Source organism: Nipponia nippon, unplaced genomic scaffold (genome assembly GCF_047370975.1).
Source record: "Nipponia nippon isolate SJK-2023a ecotype South Korea unplaced genomic scaffold, ASM4737097v1 scaffold_16, whole genome shotgun sequence".
Lineage (NCBI taxonomy): Eukaryota > Metazoa > Chordata > Aves > Pelecaniformes > Threskiornithidae > Nipponia > Nipponia nippon.
The window spans coordinates 958,188-973,367 of NW_028262332.1; the positions used below are offsets into that span (position 1 = coordinate 958,188).

The 15,180-nt window shown below is 47.3% G+C and overlaps 1 protein-coding gene across 24 annotated transcripts in view; it reads right to left on the reverse strand.

The window, feature by feature from the left end:
- EXD3 (exonuclease 3'-5' domain containing 3) overlaps positions 1-15,180 on the reverse strand; it is a 301,259-nt gene that overhangs the window by 229,614 nt on the left and 56,465 nt on the right. For all 24 annotated transcript variants that reach the window (XR_015703805.1, XR_015703804.1, XR_015703803.1 and 21 more), the window contains one exon: positions 2,393-2,507. Coding sequence is in view for 18 of the 24 variants with exons in the window: in XM_087753517.1 (XP_087609643.1) it covers positions 2,393-2,429 (37 nt within the window). In the remaining 6 variants the exon portion in view is untranslated. The remainder of the gene's footprint in view (positions 1-2,392; positions 2,508-15,180) is intronic.

Sequence of the window (15,180 nt, forward strand, 5' to 3'; positions counted from 1 at the left end):
GGCCTCCACCTTATTTATTTCCTCCTTCTGTAAGGCATCACAGGCAGCGTTTGCCTCACCACTGCCCTCCCGTGAAGACCTGACAGAAACCTCGACCTCCCTCACGCCCGACCGCAGCCACCTCCCTCCCCTGCGGCAGACACAGCACCCTGGGGTGCTCTGGACCAGAGAGCATCCCCGGTCGCTGCCTTGGCTTGAGGCTCCGCAACCTGTCAGTGCAGTAGCTTCTTTACTAAACATCATCCCTTTTCCTTCTTTTTCCCCTTTTTTTCCTTTGTCAAGCTGCTTCTTCTAAAGGGGAATTTTGATTATTGAAGCACTTGATTATAAAGGGAAGCAAATCCTCAGTAACCTGCTGTCAGACGCAGCCTGCAGACTGAACCGCCGTGCGCACGAATCCCAGCCGTTTGCGCTCACGTGGCCTCCAAGGTGTTTATGCGAGACGTGTGTTTTTCCCGTTGCGCTGCCGCGATTGTTTGGCTGGGCTGGGTGATGGATGGTGGAGGAGGCTGTGTCTGGAAACGCGCTCCCAAGTCGACAGGAAGCCGAGGGGCCTTTGCCAGCACTTCCTTCCTGCACACACGGGAGGACAGAATGGGAAAAACCTTGGCTGCCTCTTACCCTGAGAAAAGTGCTACCCTTCCAGCTGGATTACAGTAAAAATATTTTAATCTTTCACAAGATTATAATATCCTTCCTCTCTAAGTATAGCTACAGCGGTAGCAAGGCTTAGATAATGAAATGAACCGACGACGTAAAACTTCCAAGCGGCTACGGTGCTGGAAGCTGAACAAATGGAGGTCTGAAGCTGAAGATCCCTCTCTTCAGTCAAGATATAAATCACCAGTGGACCAGACCTGTTCAACCCAGTATCTTGGCTCCAAGAGTAACCAGTACGAAGCACTTCAACAGAAGGTGTAAAACACATACAAGTAGGACACTGGAAATGTGTCCCTCTTGACAGCTTCATTCCTGCCCCTGTTTTAGAGTGGATCTAAACTCAAAGCGTGACATTTATTACCCCTACAAAAAATAACACTGCAATGAGCAATTGATGACTATTCTGACTATGCAATCCACACTTTTCTGATGAGCACCCAGGATGGTTTGTGTCATGGAAACTTTCCTTGAATGTCTTTTTCCAAACACCCAGCCTCTGGGTCCTTTTGTGGATGATTCATGAATCTGCATGACATCCTGACGTGTAATCATCATCTGTTCGCACTAATAAAAACACGTGCAGAGTATTAAAGAACAGATATTCCATGTCACCCCAGGAGTTTTCCCAAAATTTTCCATTCTTGGACTCCCAGATTCAAACCCATAGACAACAGCAAGATCTTTAATGTAGGCAGATGCTCAGAACCCCGAACGCATCAACCTGCTCTGCCTACAGCCAGGCGGACTGTGACAGCAAGCGCATGGCACGAGGGTGGGGGCTATGAGGACCTCTTCCCTTGCTATCCCAGCAAGGGGATATCCTAGCAATCCCCTCCGGCAGATATTGTCTGGATGAGTTTGCCCAAGCGAGTCTGAAAAAGGGAGGAAGAAACTCTCAGGACTCTTGACAACAAAAGAAAAATCTCCAAACCTGTGAGCAGACAGCTCTTATAATAGCCTCTGTTTCTGAAAAAGGAATCAGACAAAAAGACCTCACCCATTAACAACGAGTAGGGAACAATGGAAACTGTCAAAAAATAGCCCTCACGTCAGAACTAAGAATGCCCCTTTACACATCCAAAAAAGCAGAGAGCTGAGCCAGGGCCTGGGAGGCTGTCAGGCACCGCTCCTGGCTTACGCGCCTCCCAGGCCCTTCTCCTTTGCAGAAACTGCCAGAAGCATGGATGATGCTGAACTCCAATAACCAAAGATGGGGGATGGAGGAGGAGAGGAGATTTATGGCAGGACTGAGCCAGAATAAGTAATAAATTCCTGTCCATTCAATCTCTCCAGCAAGGACCCCAACACTGAAACTTTGTGGGACATAGAGGAAAACGGTATGGGTGTGCATCTTCCCTGGGCCTCACTTTGCAGGGTAAAGCAATTACAAAAGCAATTAATGAGAAAACTAAACTATGGATAAAATCTGAGTGAGTTGTGTAACACACAGCAATAAAAATCCTGTGTTCTTCTGAATGGGTGAGAAGTTATAAAAACAGTTGTTATAAAAAGTTTCAACCTGGAATACAGTTCTAAGAATGCTGATATCTAGACATGGACCAGGAAACCTCAAAGATCCAGTAACCTTCATGGCACGCATTGAATTCACAGGTTTTGCTCTATTTGTGACTCAGCATTCTCCTCCAATAGCACAAAGGAAAATAAATGGAAAGCAAATTATGCTGAACAAACAGGAGAAGACAGGCAAACACTTGGCCAAGGAGAAACTCACCAGTGGGCTGATCACTTGAGTCACTGTCCTGATTCATCCTCCCAAAGGCGGCACCAGATCAGGATGCTGAGCTCCGTGGTCTACAGCTCAGAGCTGGTAGCCCAAGCTCTTGCTTCTGAAAAGAAAAAAATGTCGTGTTACTGTCAAACCGTAGGAACTTCACCCTGTGTGACAAAGGAAATATCTTGTGTGTGGTCTGTTGCCTTTGTATCTAAGCAAGATAGCGGAGAAACTGTGGGCACATACAACTTAGCATAGAAGTCACTGTACATTGCCTGAAGATCAGAGAACTAAATGGTGAATTGGTGAACTCAGTCAACCACGAAACACTGAAAAGTGGCATCTGAGATCTCATGCAAGTTAAAACAACGTAGTTAAAAGATCGGGATTCCTGGAATAGGTCAAGATTAGCTTTCAGGTTTCATTTGCACAAACAGGAGTTTCTAACGCTGTTTACTTGATTAACCAAACAAAACCCCAGACCTATCTAACTTCCAAACTGGACAAACAGCCCACGTGAAAGTATGTTTTTGCCGTAGCTAAACAGCTCCTCCTCTTTGCTTGCTTGCCCTTCCACTCATCACATCTCAACTGTGGTAGAGTTGGGAACAGAACCCATGTCTCCCAAATCCCAGTCCAGCGCCTTAACCACCACATCCTTCCTGCTGAATCACATTGCAGAATTGTTTATCAGGAAGGAAATTCCCCCTTGAGAGTACTCACTCTGAGTGTGCTGGTGGAACACAAACGCTTAGAAAAATACAAATGGACGAGCAATAACAACAAGTGATTTAAGCTGCTGTACAACAGGCGAAAGGTATACATCAGTATGTTGTTTTTTGTTGTTAGCAGCAGTAGAAGTAAGGCACCATTGAGCAGGACATTACACAGAACAAGGGGTGCATCCGGATGGCCTCAGAGTAATAGCCTCCTCCTCTTCTAAAGATGATACGTAATGCTGAAAACCTCTATCCCACGTTTAGCATGAGGTGTATGTCACTCGGAGGGGGATTCAAGAGGTTTACATTCTTATCAGGCACCATGAAGGTCACCTTTGGTAGCATCTCACGCCAAGCTGCTAAGTGCAAGAAGCTGTAGTATGTGATCTAGTGGGAATTAACCTCAACGTGGTGGGTGTACTAGCAAAGGACCTTTACTTTAAAGTCTTTAGTGGGGGGAAAAAAAAAAAAAAAAAGCAGCAGGGCGGTGGGGAAGATACCAAAAGTGGACCAAATATGTTTTAGCCTAAACGCAGTTTACCCCATTAGTCATCTAGAAAACAAAAAGGGTTGTAATTCATCCGTGATCTGTCCGAGGGGACAAACCCACTGAAATGGCAAGTTCATAGTCCAGGGCTCTGAAGAATTTGGCTCTGCTCAGTAGTTGGGCAAAAGAGAAGAATTTCCCCACTTGCAAGCAACGGCTTTACAGGTTGCGTCCGCGAGACCCCACCACAATAACCAACACAAACGCGCGCTTGGGCAGGTTCCCAGACAAGGTTTCTTTTACACTCCCTTTCAAACGTCATTGTATAGAAATTCCAGCAAGACTGACTCTTCAGGGGCAGGGAACCAAACCCTCAATCACAGCGTCCTGGGGTCACGTTCATAGAGCAGCTTTCAAATAGCACATCAGATAGGGCTAGCTGCCTCCAGCGAGCCGCCTCGAGAGCGGACCCAAGGGAGCCGTGCTCAGCCTCCGGTGCATGGGGTTGCCATGGGGCCATGGGACAGCTAAGGGCCAGGTCCGTCCCATGGACACAGGCAGGACACACAGACACACCAGCCCCATGGGAAGGCAGTCTTCTCCCCAGAGGAGCCTGGTCTGAGGGCAGCCATCCCACCACACACCCATGGGAACACCTGTAAGCTTCTGTTCCCTACGACCATCTCCTCTGTTGGCTCATTAAGCTTCAAGACTGGTCCCCACTGACCCCCAATCGTGCCAGAAGCACCTCTCAAAGCAAACACAGGGAATATCGGGGCTGCTCTGGAGACACAAAGCCCCTCCAAGGGCACTTTGTGTGGGATCCATCTATCGCATGCGGACACCTGCATCTCACCTGACCCTCCGGGCTCCCCGTCTGATCAGTGGAGATACAGAGGCATCTCGTGGGAGCTCACTCGAACAGGGATGACTTGAAGAAGACATCTATGGAGTAACCCGTTTCTCTCTGGTGGCTGTCCAGAGAGTCTCGGTGGCAACCTCTGATGAAGGCACCTATGTCCGGCCAGCTGAATCCCACCCTCTATCATTGCTTTACCCCAGAGCTGAACATACCGGCTTTGCTGTCCCACAGCACATGGAGACACACATCAGGAAGTGTCAGGCAAAGCACTGGTATCAAACAAAATCAAATGCCACTGCTTTGAAGGTTGGTATTTTGAATCTATCATCCCCTCATTCTTTCTGTGTTACTTTAATTGCCTACAGTTTTTGAATTTATCTTAATATATCTACACAGATACAAGAATCAGATGGAGTCAGACCCTTCTCAGTGGTGCTCAGTGAACAGGACAAGGGGCAATGGGCATTAACTGAAATACAGGAAATCATGCTTAAATGGTAGGAAAAAAACCTTTTTTTTTTGTTTCTGTCCGAGTGATCCAGCCCTGGAACAGGCTGTCCAGAGAGGCTGCAGAGCCTCCACCCTGACTGGCCACGGTCCTGAGCAACCTGCTCTGAGCACGGGGGTGGAGCGGGCGATCTCCAGAGCTCCCCTCCAACCTCAACTACTCTGCGATTCTGTAGTATGCTTGAAGACTGTATAGTAAAAGACTCCTTACATTTGGGATGTACACAGCTGAAGACAGCCAAACCTCATTACCCAGGGGTAATGCCTAAGATTTCCAGAGAAACTACCATGCTGTCCCCAGTCTGTTCCCTGTTCTTCGCCCCACCAGGAATCACTGCTTGCTGCAGAAGACCTGCCTCAGTTTTGGTTCTGCACCGCTTTGTAGTTTTCCACTTCGCTGGCATCAGACACATCCAATAATTTACTAAAGGGAAAGTTTCTTGCCAGAAGACACCTTGAGGCACTACTTCCATTCTTTTGAACAGTAAAAGAAAGTCACAATTTCTCCTCAAGGCTTCTTTCAACCTTGACATTATCTAAAAACCCTCAAGCCTTGCTTTTTTACATCATATGAGAGTAATTTAGGAATTAATATTAAATGTAATTCAATTGTTCTTCACTAAAAAGGCTATTTTCTCATTCCTTGCCTGCTATTTTTGTAGTCAGGATCAAGCTTGTGTTTTTTTCCTATTAGGTCAGCCCCACTTAAGTCTAAAACAAGTGTGTCCAGAGGGAGAACGTAACTCCACATCTTCAATCCTGCAGGATGCTGTAATCAGCTTACGCAAATTTCACAAGATTCAGTGGTGAATAACGGCACATCAGAAGGTAATTGCTGTTACGGATGTCTTCTGCTTGGTTCAAAGCATTCCCCATACAGACACCCAGCACGGAACAGCTGAAGAAAAAGGCTTCTGCAAAGAGCTGCCAAAGTGCTTCTCCAAGGACTTCTGATTTTTCTCCAGAGCAGGCGTGGGCACTGTTGAGCTCCTGATTTGGGGACTAGCGCCACACAGGAGTGGTTTGCTTCATAGCGAAGCAAAACGAGCTCATGATTGCACCCAGTCATCCTGAATAACACACGTTGCGAAGCAAGGAGGATGGGTTCGGGAAACGTCTGACGCCTCCCCTGCCTGCAGTTCACAACCGCCCCAACGGTGAAGTACCATTCAGGTGGATGGGGAGGCTTTTTCACCGGACTGTGTAAAAGGGTTCACGGTCCTGCTTCCTCAGTACCAGCTGCAGCCACAGCCACCACCAGACAGGGAACTGGAGGCCACTGGTTTCCTTTTGAATTATTTCGGTTCAAGCAGGGCCATCACGGGGCTGGAGCGAACAAGAGACTCCTGAACCCTCAGCTTCGGAGCCACGCGGAGAAAAGCAGCACACCTCTCTCCTAACAGTTTGTTAACCCTCTACAGGGTCAACTCCTGGGCTGTTATCTCAAGCCCTGCCATAGTTGGTGCTTTCCTTAAAGTCTAGCAGCTGGGTGAAGAGACTGTGTAAAAAATCTTATCTCTCCTCAGAAAATGTCACCAAAACAAAAAAGCGGGTTTCTATTCCGCTCGGTCATGGAAAAAGATTTGAAAATGTGAAGTGAGAGTAACTTAAAGCTTTACAAACAAGAAGACAAATACTAAGAAGCAATGTTCAGTTGTAGTCTTCTCCATACTGTGATTTTTAAGCCTATCTCACATTTTTGCAACCTGCCTTTTATTGCTTTATTCTTACAGAACATACAGGCACACACAGCAAAAGATATCCAGCACTACGGATCCCTCTGCAGAAAAAAGAGTCAGGAGTAGGGGTGAAGGAGGTGTAGCCCTAGAAGTCCTAGCAAAAGCATTATCTGAAGACCATGGGTGTCTTTTCATTGACTTTTACAGACTTTGGATCCTCTGCTTAAACCCAACTCAGCAGCCCTGGGGTCAGATTTGGCTTTTAGGCTCCCGTCAGCTATGAACCCAACACTTCATTCTTCATAACGCACCAGCTAAGCTACACCACCCAAAATCTCTGCTCTGCTCTTGAATTACGGCATCTCAGACTTCAGTATATCACATACTACCTACATACCGAGTCTCTTTACAAGCAATCTCGGTAGCCTATGTTATTTCCAAGTGGGAAAAAGTGACGAAGAGGCCTGTGGCCTCTTCATACCACAGGCTGAAATGCAGACAGCAGTTCCACCTATTTTTACAGTCTTTCCTTTATCACATAAATCTTTAACTACGCAGAAATAGAAACTTCACTTCTCTGTGATAAGGATGTAGAAAAAAAGCACTGACACCAGCAAAAAAAAAAAAAAGAAAATAAAAAAAAGGCAGCAGAAGCTGTTAGCCAGTGCCTGCCAGCAACACTGCGTCCGTGCAAAGAGCCACAGGCAACCTCAGCTCCTCACCACCATCCTGAAGGAGGCCGGGCTCCACCGGCCCCCGCGCTCCCGTCCGACAGCACCGGCAGAGCATCGGTACAGCAGAAGCCAACACTCGAGTGTGTTACTGGGAACAGGCCAGGACAAGACCCGTCAGCTAAAAGCCGCCTTCTGTATCAATTAATAATGTGCCATGTGGTCTCTTTTCCCAAGGAACAAGAGATGGGACGAGAGGGAACGGCCTCAAGCTGCGCCAGGGCAGGTTTGGGTTGGGTATTAGGAAAAAATGCTTCACGGAAAGGGCTGTCAGGCCCTGGCCCAGGCTGCCCAGGGCAGGGGCTGAGTCCCCATCCCTGGAGGGATTTAAAAGCCGGGGAGACGTGGTGCTGAGGGCCATGGGTTAGTGGTGGGCTGGGCAGTGCTGGGTTAACGGTTGGACTCGATGATCTTAAGGGTCTTTTCCAACCTAAATGATTCTGTGATTCTATGATTGTATTTGGGTTCCTTCTAAGAAGGAGATCCCTCTTTCTCCACTTCGGTTTAATGAATCTTTTACTAAATGACTATTGATTTTTGATCATTTATGGGAGTCATTTAATCTTTTCATACCATTATTATAATAATAAGATTCACTGGAACCGCTGAAGGCTCAGAACAAATACAGCAGAAACCAGTAGAGCTATGCCATCCTAGCGTACACCGTCTGCCTCATTAGTTCTGACATTAACACTAGAAAGCAGCTGAGAAAATATCAACAGATATCTATCAAAGTCTGTTGGATTATCAAGGCTATCCCCCTCAGCACGGTGAAACCCGCCGGCTGGACAAGAATGAATTTTTAATGGAAGTTCCTGTCCAAGTTTCTAATATCAATAAGCAAATTGTTGTGACACCAAGAGCATAAATAAAACCTGAACCCGTGCAGAAAGCGCTGTACACCAGGGAATGTGTCTTTCTGTATGCATGCTGAGTGTCCGGCATATCATCGGCATCAACAGGGTACTGAGAATGAAATGATTGTTGTATGCAGGTCCCAAACGTGCGGAGCAATATTTGAAACCAAGACGTTCACGCCCAGCCTTTCATAACCCATAGCTGAGTGTGCAAATCACAGGCCAGCAGCTAATTTCTGTATGTTTTACTCCTGACAGTAGCGTTGACCCTACGTTATAAAAGCAGCAACTTCAAACGGCTGGGTCACTGCTTCCCTTCCCGCCAGGATAAACAGTTTACCAGCAGCATCCGACTGAAGTTAATGCAGCGACACACTACTTCATTCGCTTTGCAGCGGTACAGCGAGGTGGGTGGGCAGGGACAATCTAACAGGAATTCGTGCAGTGAGATGAGTCCTCCTTTCCAAAGGAGGGAAAAAAAGAGAAAAAAAAAAAAATTCACAGCTTGGACTTCAGTTTCTGAAAGCCCAGGAAGACTTTTCAGTGTGATGCTTCAGTGATTTCTGCCCTGAAGCTCTCCCGTTGGAGGGACACCGTGACTCCCAAGGCAATGTGTGAGGCAGGGGAAAGCAGGCCCAGGACATGCACAGAATATTTGTCTATCAGGGCATTCGGTAAGAGTAACGTTTGCCCTTTCTTCTTGTAGATCTGAAGAATCACAGATAGGTAGGATGAAATAAATTCTTTACATTGATTCCTAAGCATCCCTGCAACCTCCAGAGTTGCTTGGGAGACAGTTTGCTGTCTGCCTCCCTGGAAGCCAATTGCAACAGAGCATCTAATTGCAACAGAGCATCTAAGAGGCTCATTGCACCAAGAGAAAAAACAGCCTGGCAGCAGCCTCCTCTGCCACCACACCGCTGGCTCCCAGCATCTTCTAAAAGGCTCCCAGAACGACGTCCCTCCTCACCTGCACACCTCCACTCCCACCAAGAGGCTCCCGCAGGCCGACAGCACGCAGATACGAACGAGCCCACATATCCAAGCGACTACAGCCTCTGATCCCTGCCTTTTCTTATTTCCCCCGCCTTCCTGAAGTATGTGCGAAGTCCTCCTAGTCTGCCAGCGACACGAATGGGTACCACTCCGCAGGCCAAGCTCTCCCTGCTCATCTCACGCTTCTTATGCCTCAATCACGTTCGGTCTATTGGAAAACTCATCCTGGAAATACCCTGCACAACTAAAGGCACTGCTGAAACTCAGGGCAAGGCTTCGAGGGTGCTTCTTGGTGTCTGAGGTGGTTCTCCCACCGCGCTCCAGCCTGGTGAAAGGATGCTGGCTGCAGAACACGAGGTGCTGAGGCTCACACCTGCCTTTGCCTTTGGAGGCTGGAAGCCCGCGAGTTTGTTCCTTGGCCTCTGGCACCCTCTGCTGACAACCACCACCGCCCTGGCCCATCCCCGCCGGCCCATCCAGCGCCCAGGGCACGCACCGAAGCTTCAGGCTGGAAGGGCCATACCCTGCTCACATAAGCCACATCTTCTTTTCTAGATGAACATTGCAGAACTTAAAATTTCTTTTCTCTTGTTTGTTTGGCCAGCTATTTCTGTAAAATTATACTAAACACAGATGCCCCTTCTTCCCCTTGGTTTGCTCCCGTAACCGAGCGCTCCGTGTAAAGGAAGGCACCCTACGCTCCTGGCGCTGGTGTTACCTAAACCCCCATGTATTTCTCACCCTTTCCACCTACCAACGACCCCCAGCACCTTGCATGCCGCACCTATCCTCTCCCTCCTTGCTGAAAAGGTATGTACCAGGGAGGTGACCTAAACTCCAGTGGTAATTTGGAGAATTAAAAGGGTAATTAAAACCAAAGCACAATGGTCCTGCTCAGGTATCAGCCGGGGATAACCGAGTCTATCATCCCTGGAAGGGAACCGTCCGAACCCTTCCAGTCCCATGCTTTTGATGCACAATTCCCTCAACACTTGTCACACAGCACCTGTAGCGTCGCGACCCCTCCATGTCCCTGAACTGGGCAGGAGGACCAGGGGGTGGAGGAGGAGGAGGAGGAGCAGCAGCAGCAGCCGTGGAAGCCAGAGCTGAGCCTGGCAGGGGGGCTCTGTGCCACCCCCTCCACCACTGCAACCCGGCACCGATGAAGGAAAGGGAAGGCATCATCTCACACACCTTTGCAGCGATCCTGCAACACGCCCAACGCGGGGTGTCTCACGCACAGGCACGCGGGTACACCGAGATGTTTGAACGTGATCAGTGACACCCAAACTCTCTGTACTCGGCAGACACCAGAAGCGAAGGGGTTTGCTTAACCGAATCACTACCGCGACACATCCCGACCCTGCTATGCTGCGCCTGGAGATTCCTGCGGAACGATGAACACCAGGAACAGAGAATATTCTGTGTACAGGCAACAGCGCAACAGAAACCTCATCTTCTCGGATGCGTTAACTTTAGAGATTGATTTGCAGCCTTGTTACTGTCTGCATTTTTCTGCTTCTTGTTTTTTCTTTATTCGTGTGAAGGAAAGGCCAGAAGTACAAGCCCTGACAGTTAGCGTACGCCGGGTAAACCAAAAGGCAGCTTGCAGGCTGAACAGACACTTACACCAGTACTTTGGAAATGCTATTTCAAACACACGCAGGTTGTGCGTAACCTACCAAAGGATCTCCGCTTCGGTAGAAAGAATCCCAAAGGATCATTCCACCTCCAAACCGGCACCTTAAAAAAAAACTAAGGAAGCTTTAGAAATACGCAATGTAGAATTTCAACCAGAATCAAAGTGTAAAAAAAAAAAAGTGTTCTCAGCAAACAGAAAAACAGGTCAGGGTGAGCACACTTTACAAATTTAATTCCAATTTGTTGGCCACTACTGAAAACTACTACAATATAAAAAAATTTGAAAAATATTTAAAAGGCAGGGGACGAAACAATTGAGATGATTGTAACAGTAACATGTAAATCCTTCTTACTAGGATATACAGTGTAGTTACTTTAAATGTTGACAATTCAGTGTCTCTTGAGCTCTCCCTCAAATTAAAAAAAAAAAAAAAAGCTTACTTTGCTTTCTTTTTTCCAATCCTAGAACAGCCTTGTGTTACACTGGAAGCACACCACCGCTGGGGACTCAGTATGTGACTTCACTACTTCCCAAAACCGAGCCAGGGTTGTTTCATTTTGACTTCTTCAGGCACTTTGTCTGCTTCCCAGCATTTTGATTTCAAGTTTAGGCACCGCTGTTAAGCAACGAACCCAGCATTATTAACATCTGTTCAGTGCTCTGTGACAGGGAGCGGTTGAATGCTTTCTCCTGGATTGCTGAGGAAGCTTTACCATCTTCCATAAACTTATTTTCTCTTTTTCAAAATGCATTAACCATCCTCCAGAGTCTGACACTTCGCAAAGGCTGAAGGCGCTGCTCCTGCCAGCCGTTTGTCCCACCTTGCTCTGCCAGGAGACAGCAGAGCTGGCGGGAGGCCTGCACGCCCGATGCCTCCGCTCTCAATTTTGGCACTTTGATGTGAACAGCGGGTGAAAGTATTTCTGCAAAACTGCTGGGCTCTGAGCTAGAGAAGCTGCGCTCGGAGGACACATTCCTTCTGCAGCACTAATAAACAGTGGGGGACAGTCATCTCCTCCACCGCAGCAGCAGTTTGGCCAGCAGACGTGAGTCAGAGCACTAACACACACAGATCCTCCATGCGTGTAGGAACATGAGCCGAACTCTTCCCTCCTGCCCAGTCCTTCGCTTTGGGGGTTGCTCCTAGGGGATGGCTAAGAGAGGCTCTTCAGCCACATCTACACTGCAAAGCTTTGGAAGTGTAATTATGTTGGTGAAAGTGCAGTAAAAAGAATGACCTCCTGACTGACAGATGCTCCAGCAAACTCCCAGACAAAACAGACACAATTTGAAGAATCGTGGCATTTACAGGAGGAGGGAGGGAGGGAGGAAAGTTTGTCTTTGACAAAACCACTTTTTTTTTTTTTTTTGAGTTGAAGCTTTCCTTCTCCTGAGGGCTTTGCTTGAACAGCTCTAGCTACAGACACAGCACTAAACACAGCCTTTACAGGCTGGGTAAGTAATTTCAGCAATCCAGTGAACTTTCTCCATCTTGATCTGCTTCCCTGGCTAATCTCCCTGTCTGCTCATTCAAAGGAGCTTCAACTCTGCCGTGTTGATTTCTCCTTGATTACTTTCACTCCAGACCATGTTTAAATGCTACTAGAATCAAAGCAGAATAATCCAAGGATTTCCTCTCAAATCAACATTTCCTCTGTTATCCCTGTTGTTACCAAATCCCTCAGATCCCAGCTGTCTGCAGCTCCTCATCTTCCCTTCCGTCCTTGACCGGAGTCACCAACGGGCTGCCCGCACCCGGAGCGCAGCCCGCAGCTCTGCAGCTTGCACAGGTTTCAGGCAACACTCAGGTTTATGGGAAAGCTCCTTTTCTGTCTCCCAAAGGCACGGCTATTAAGCCTTGTCAACATTTTCAGAATTCAGGAGTCCCACAAGCTATTGGTATTTTAATTTCGAGGTTCGTTCTTATCAGGCTTGACCTAGATTTTCTTCACAGTTTTTTCTCACCTGAGATCTGATACACCTTGTCAACAAGAAGAAGCTACCTGTTTTAGTAAGTTATTTCTGTTTGTCTTTTACCCACATCACTACCGATGGGTCCTCCCATCTCCTTCAGGGAATATCCTCTTTGCTAAACACTGCGACAGAAGGCAGCAAGGAGGGAGGAACGCCGGATGACACGGAGGATGGAGAGGCAGGAGCTTCAGCAATCAGAGATCAACTGCCAACATCTGGTAACGACTGAAAAGCTGGAGGAGACACTGGCTTTGCTGTGGCTGAAGATCCTGACTACTACTTGAAATATAAATTAAGGGATGACCGATTACTGGCTTGAGATTTTGACCAGTAAATCCCTTTATAATGCAAGATCAAATCTTACAGTGCACTGGTGGCCTTGTTTGCCCACTCTCTGAGAAGACCTCCATCCTGAACAACTCCACCTGTTGGCACCTAAGGGACTGACACTCCCGTATCAGTCCTTCGGGGTAAGGGTTCTCACTGTTTCGTTCTGAACAAGTTTCATTTTCACTACCATCACCAGATGACATCAAGGTCAATTAAGGCTGCTCATCAAAGTCAATTGAGTCTTTGTCAAGCTTTTAGAGCATGAAGTCAATAACTCCACCACACTCTCCTGTAGGCTTCCTCATGCTTGTACCCACAGCACGAGAAACAACATCCTCCCGGAGTGCAGGGATAACGTCAAATCCCACAAAGTCAGAACTAAGTTGAGTCACATTATTCACCACACACAGTGCGTTGAATTTTGATTTCTTCCCAAGCCATATCAGTGTTATCTACACCATGCCTGACAATAAACTGCTTTCAAAACTCCTTCTGGGAGAGCTCTTCCTCACCCTTTTTCTCCTGAATAAGCTTAGAGAAGGTCTTCCTCAGAAAGCAGGCTTTGAATGCAGTGATTAAGCCATCAGTGGAAAAAACAAGGTCATCTTTGGTGGCATAAATGGCTTCCACATGGGACATCGCTTTGTAATCAGGTTTGTAGGAGATGATGTTGTCCAAAACAAGGAGAGTTTTGAAGCTGGTGCTCTGTACTCCTCGCAGCACTCCTGGAAGGCCGGCACCAAGAAACCACTCCTGAAACTCCTGGGTAGTGAGCCAGGTTTTCCCATATGACTGGAAGATGGATCTTCAATAACCTTCTCATTGCCCTTTGGTTCTGATGATGATAAACAAGCAAGGGCTTTACCTTCCAGCCTCTTCCTGCATGGCCACCCAACAGATGGGTCAGACCATCTCAGGGGAACGGAGTCCCCAAGTTCAAAGGCTCAGATTCATTTTCAGAAGCGTTTTGAGCAGCGCCATGCACAGTCACTGTGAAACTGTCTGCTCAGATCAGGAGGTCTCAACAGTTACTGAAGTCTCTACCATTATCTTCAGAAGTTGTTGAGAAAAATGCTATATTAGCCAGCTTTTGGACTGTTACGCATCCATAAACAATATTATTAACCTGAAAGGCATGTGTTTTTCTCAGTATGATTTATTAGTTGCAGTTATAGTTGCAATAATCATGGTCTAATTTTTCAGAAAGTACTACAGGTTATGCATAGTTTTAACCACCTTTTGAAAGACCTTTAAGTAATGATGAATCGACCCATAAAATAATACAAATGTGAGAACCAACACATTATTCTCCTTTAGGCATGGGCAGGAATATCTGATTTATGTCTGCCAAATGATTTGGCATCTGAACAACTGGCAACAAATTCAAAGTGAAACACCAAAGCTGTGGGCAACCGCTGGAAAGATTGGGATTCTTTCCCTTTTCATGTCAACGTGAAATGCCATGTCTGCTCTGGGATGTTATAATCTAATTCACTTGTTCACAGGGCAGCAAGTTAGCTACATCAAGATAGTGTGCATCTGCACTGCTTTGCCACAATGCCATAAAGTATCATAAAGTACCACCTTAATAAAGCATTAGGTACACACAAGTCCACACTTGATCAAAGCAACCACTGGAGAGAGATCTCACCCTGGAGTGCTCTCCCGCAAAGCTCTCCACTCTCCGAGTTTGCAGATGCCTACCAGAAATTGCAGGGTCTGAAAAGCAAACTAAAAGGGAAGCATGACTTCTCCTTTGGTATCACTAATTCAGCCAGCACCACCGCCATACTGCTGGCAGGCATCGTGGAGGCGATGCTGTGGGATACCTGCTTACAGTGGTCAGTAGAAGGATGAGGATGCTGCATGCTCTTATCAAAATCAGCAGAACTGATGCATGTCTCAGCTGCAGAGAGGTCAGCTCTTCGAGTTCCTTCTTAAACGCCGGAGAGGCTGCGTGCTGTACGGGACCAGCACTGTGCATCGTCCAAAGGAGGCATGATA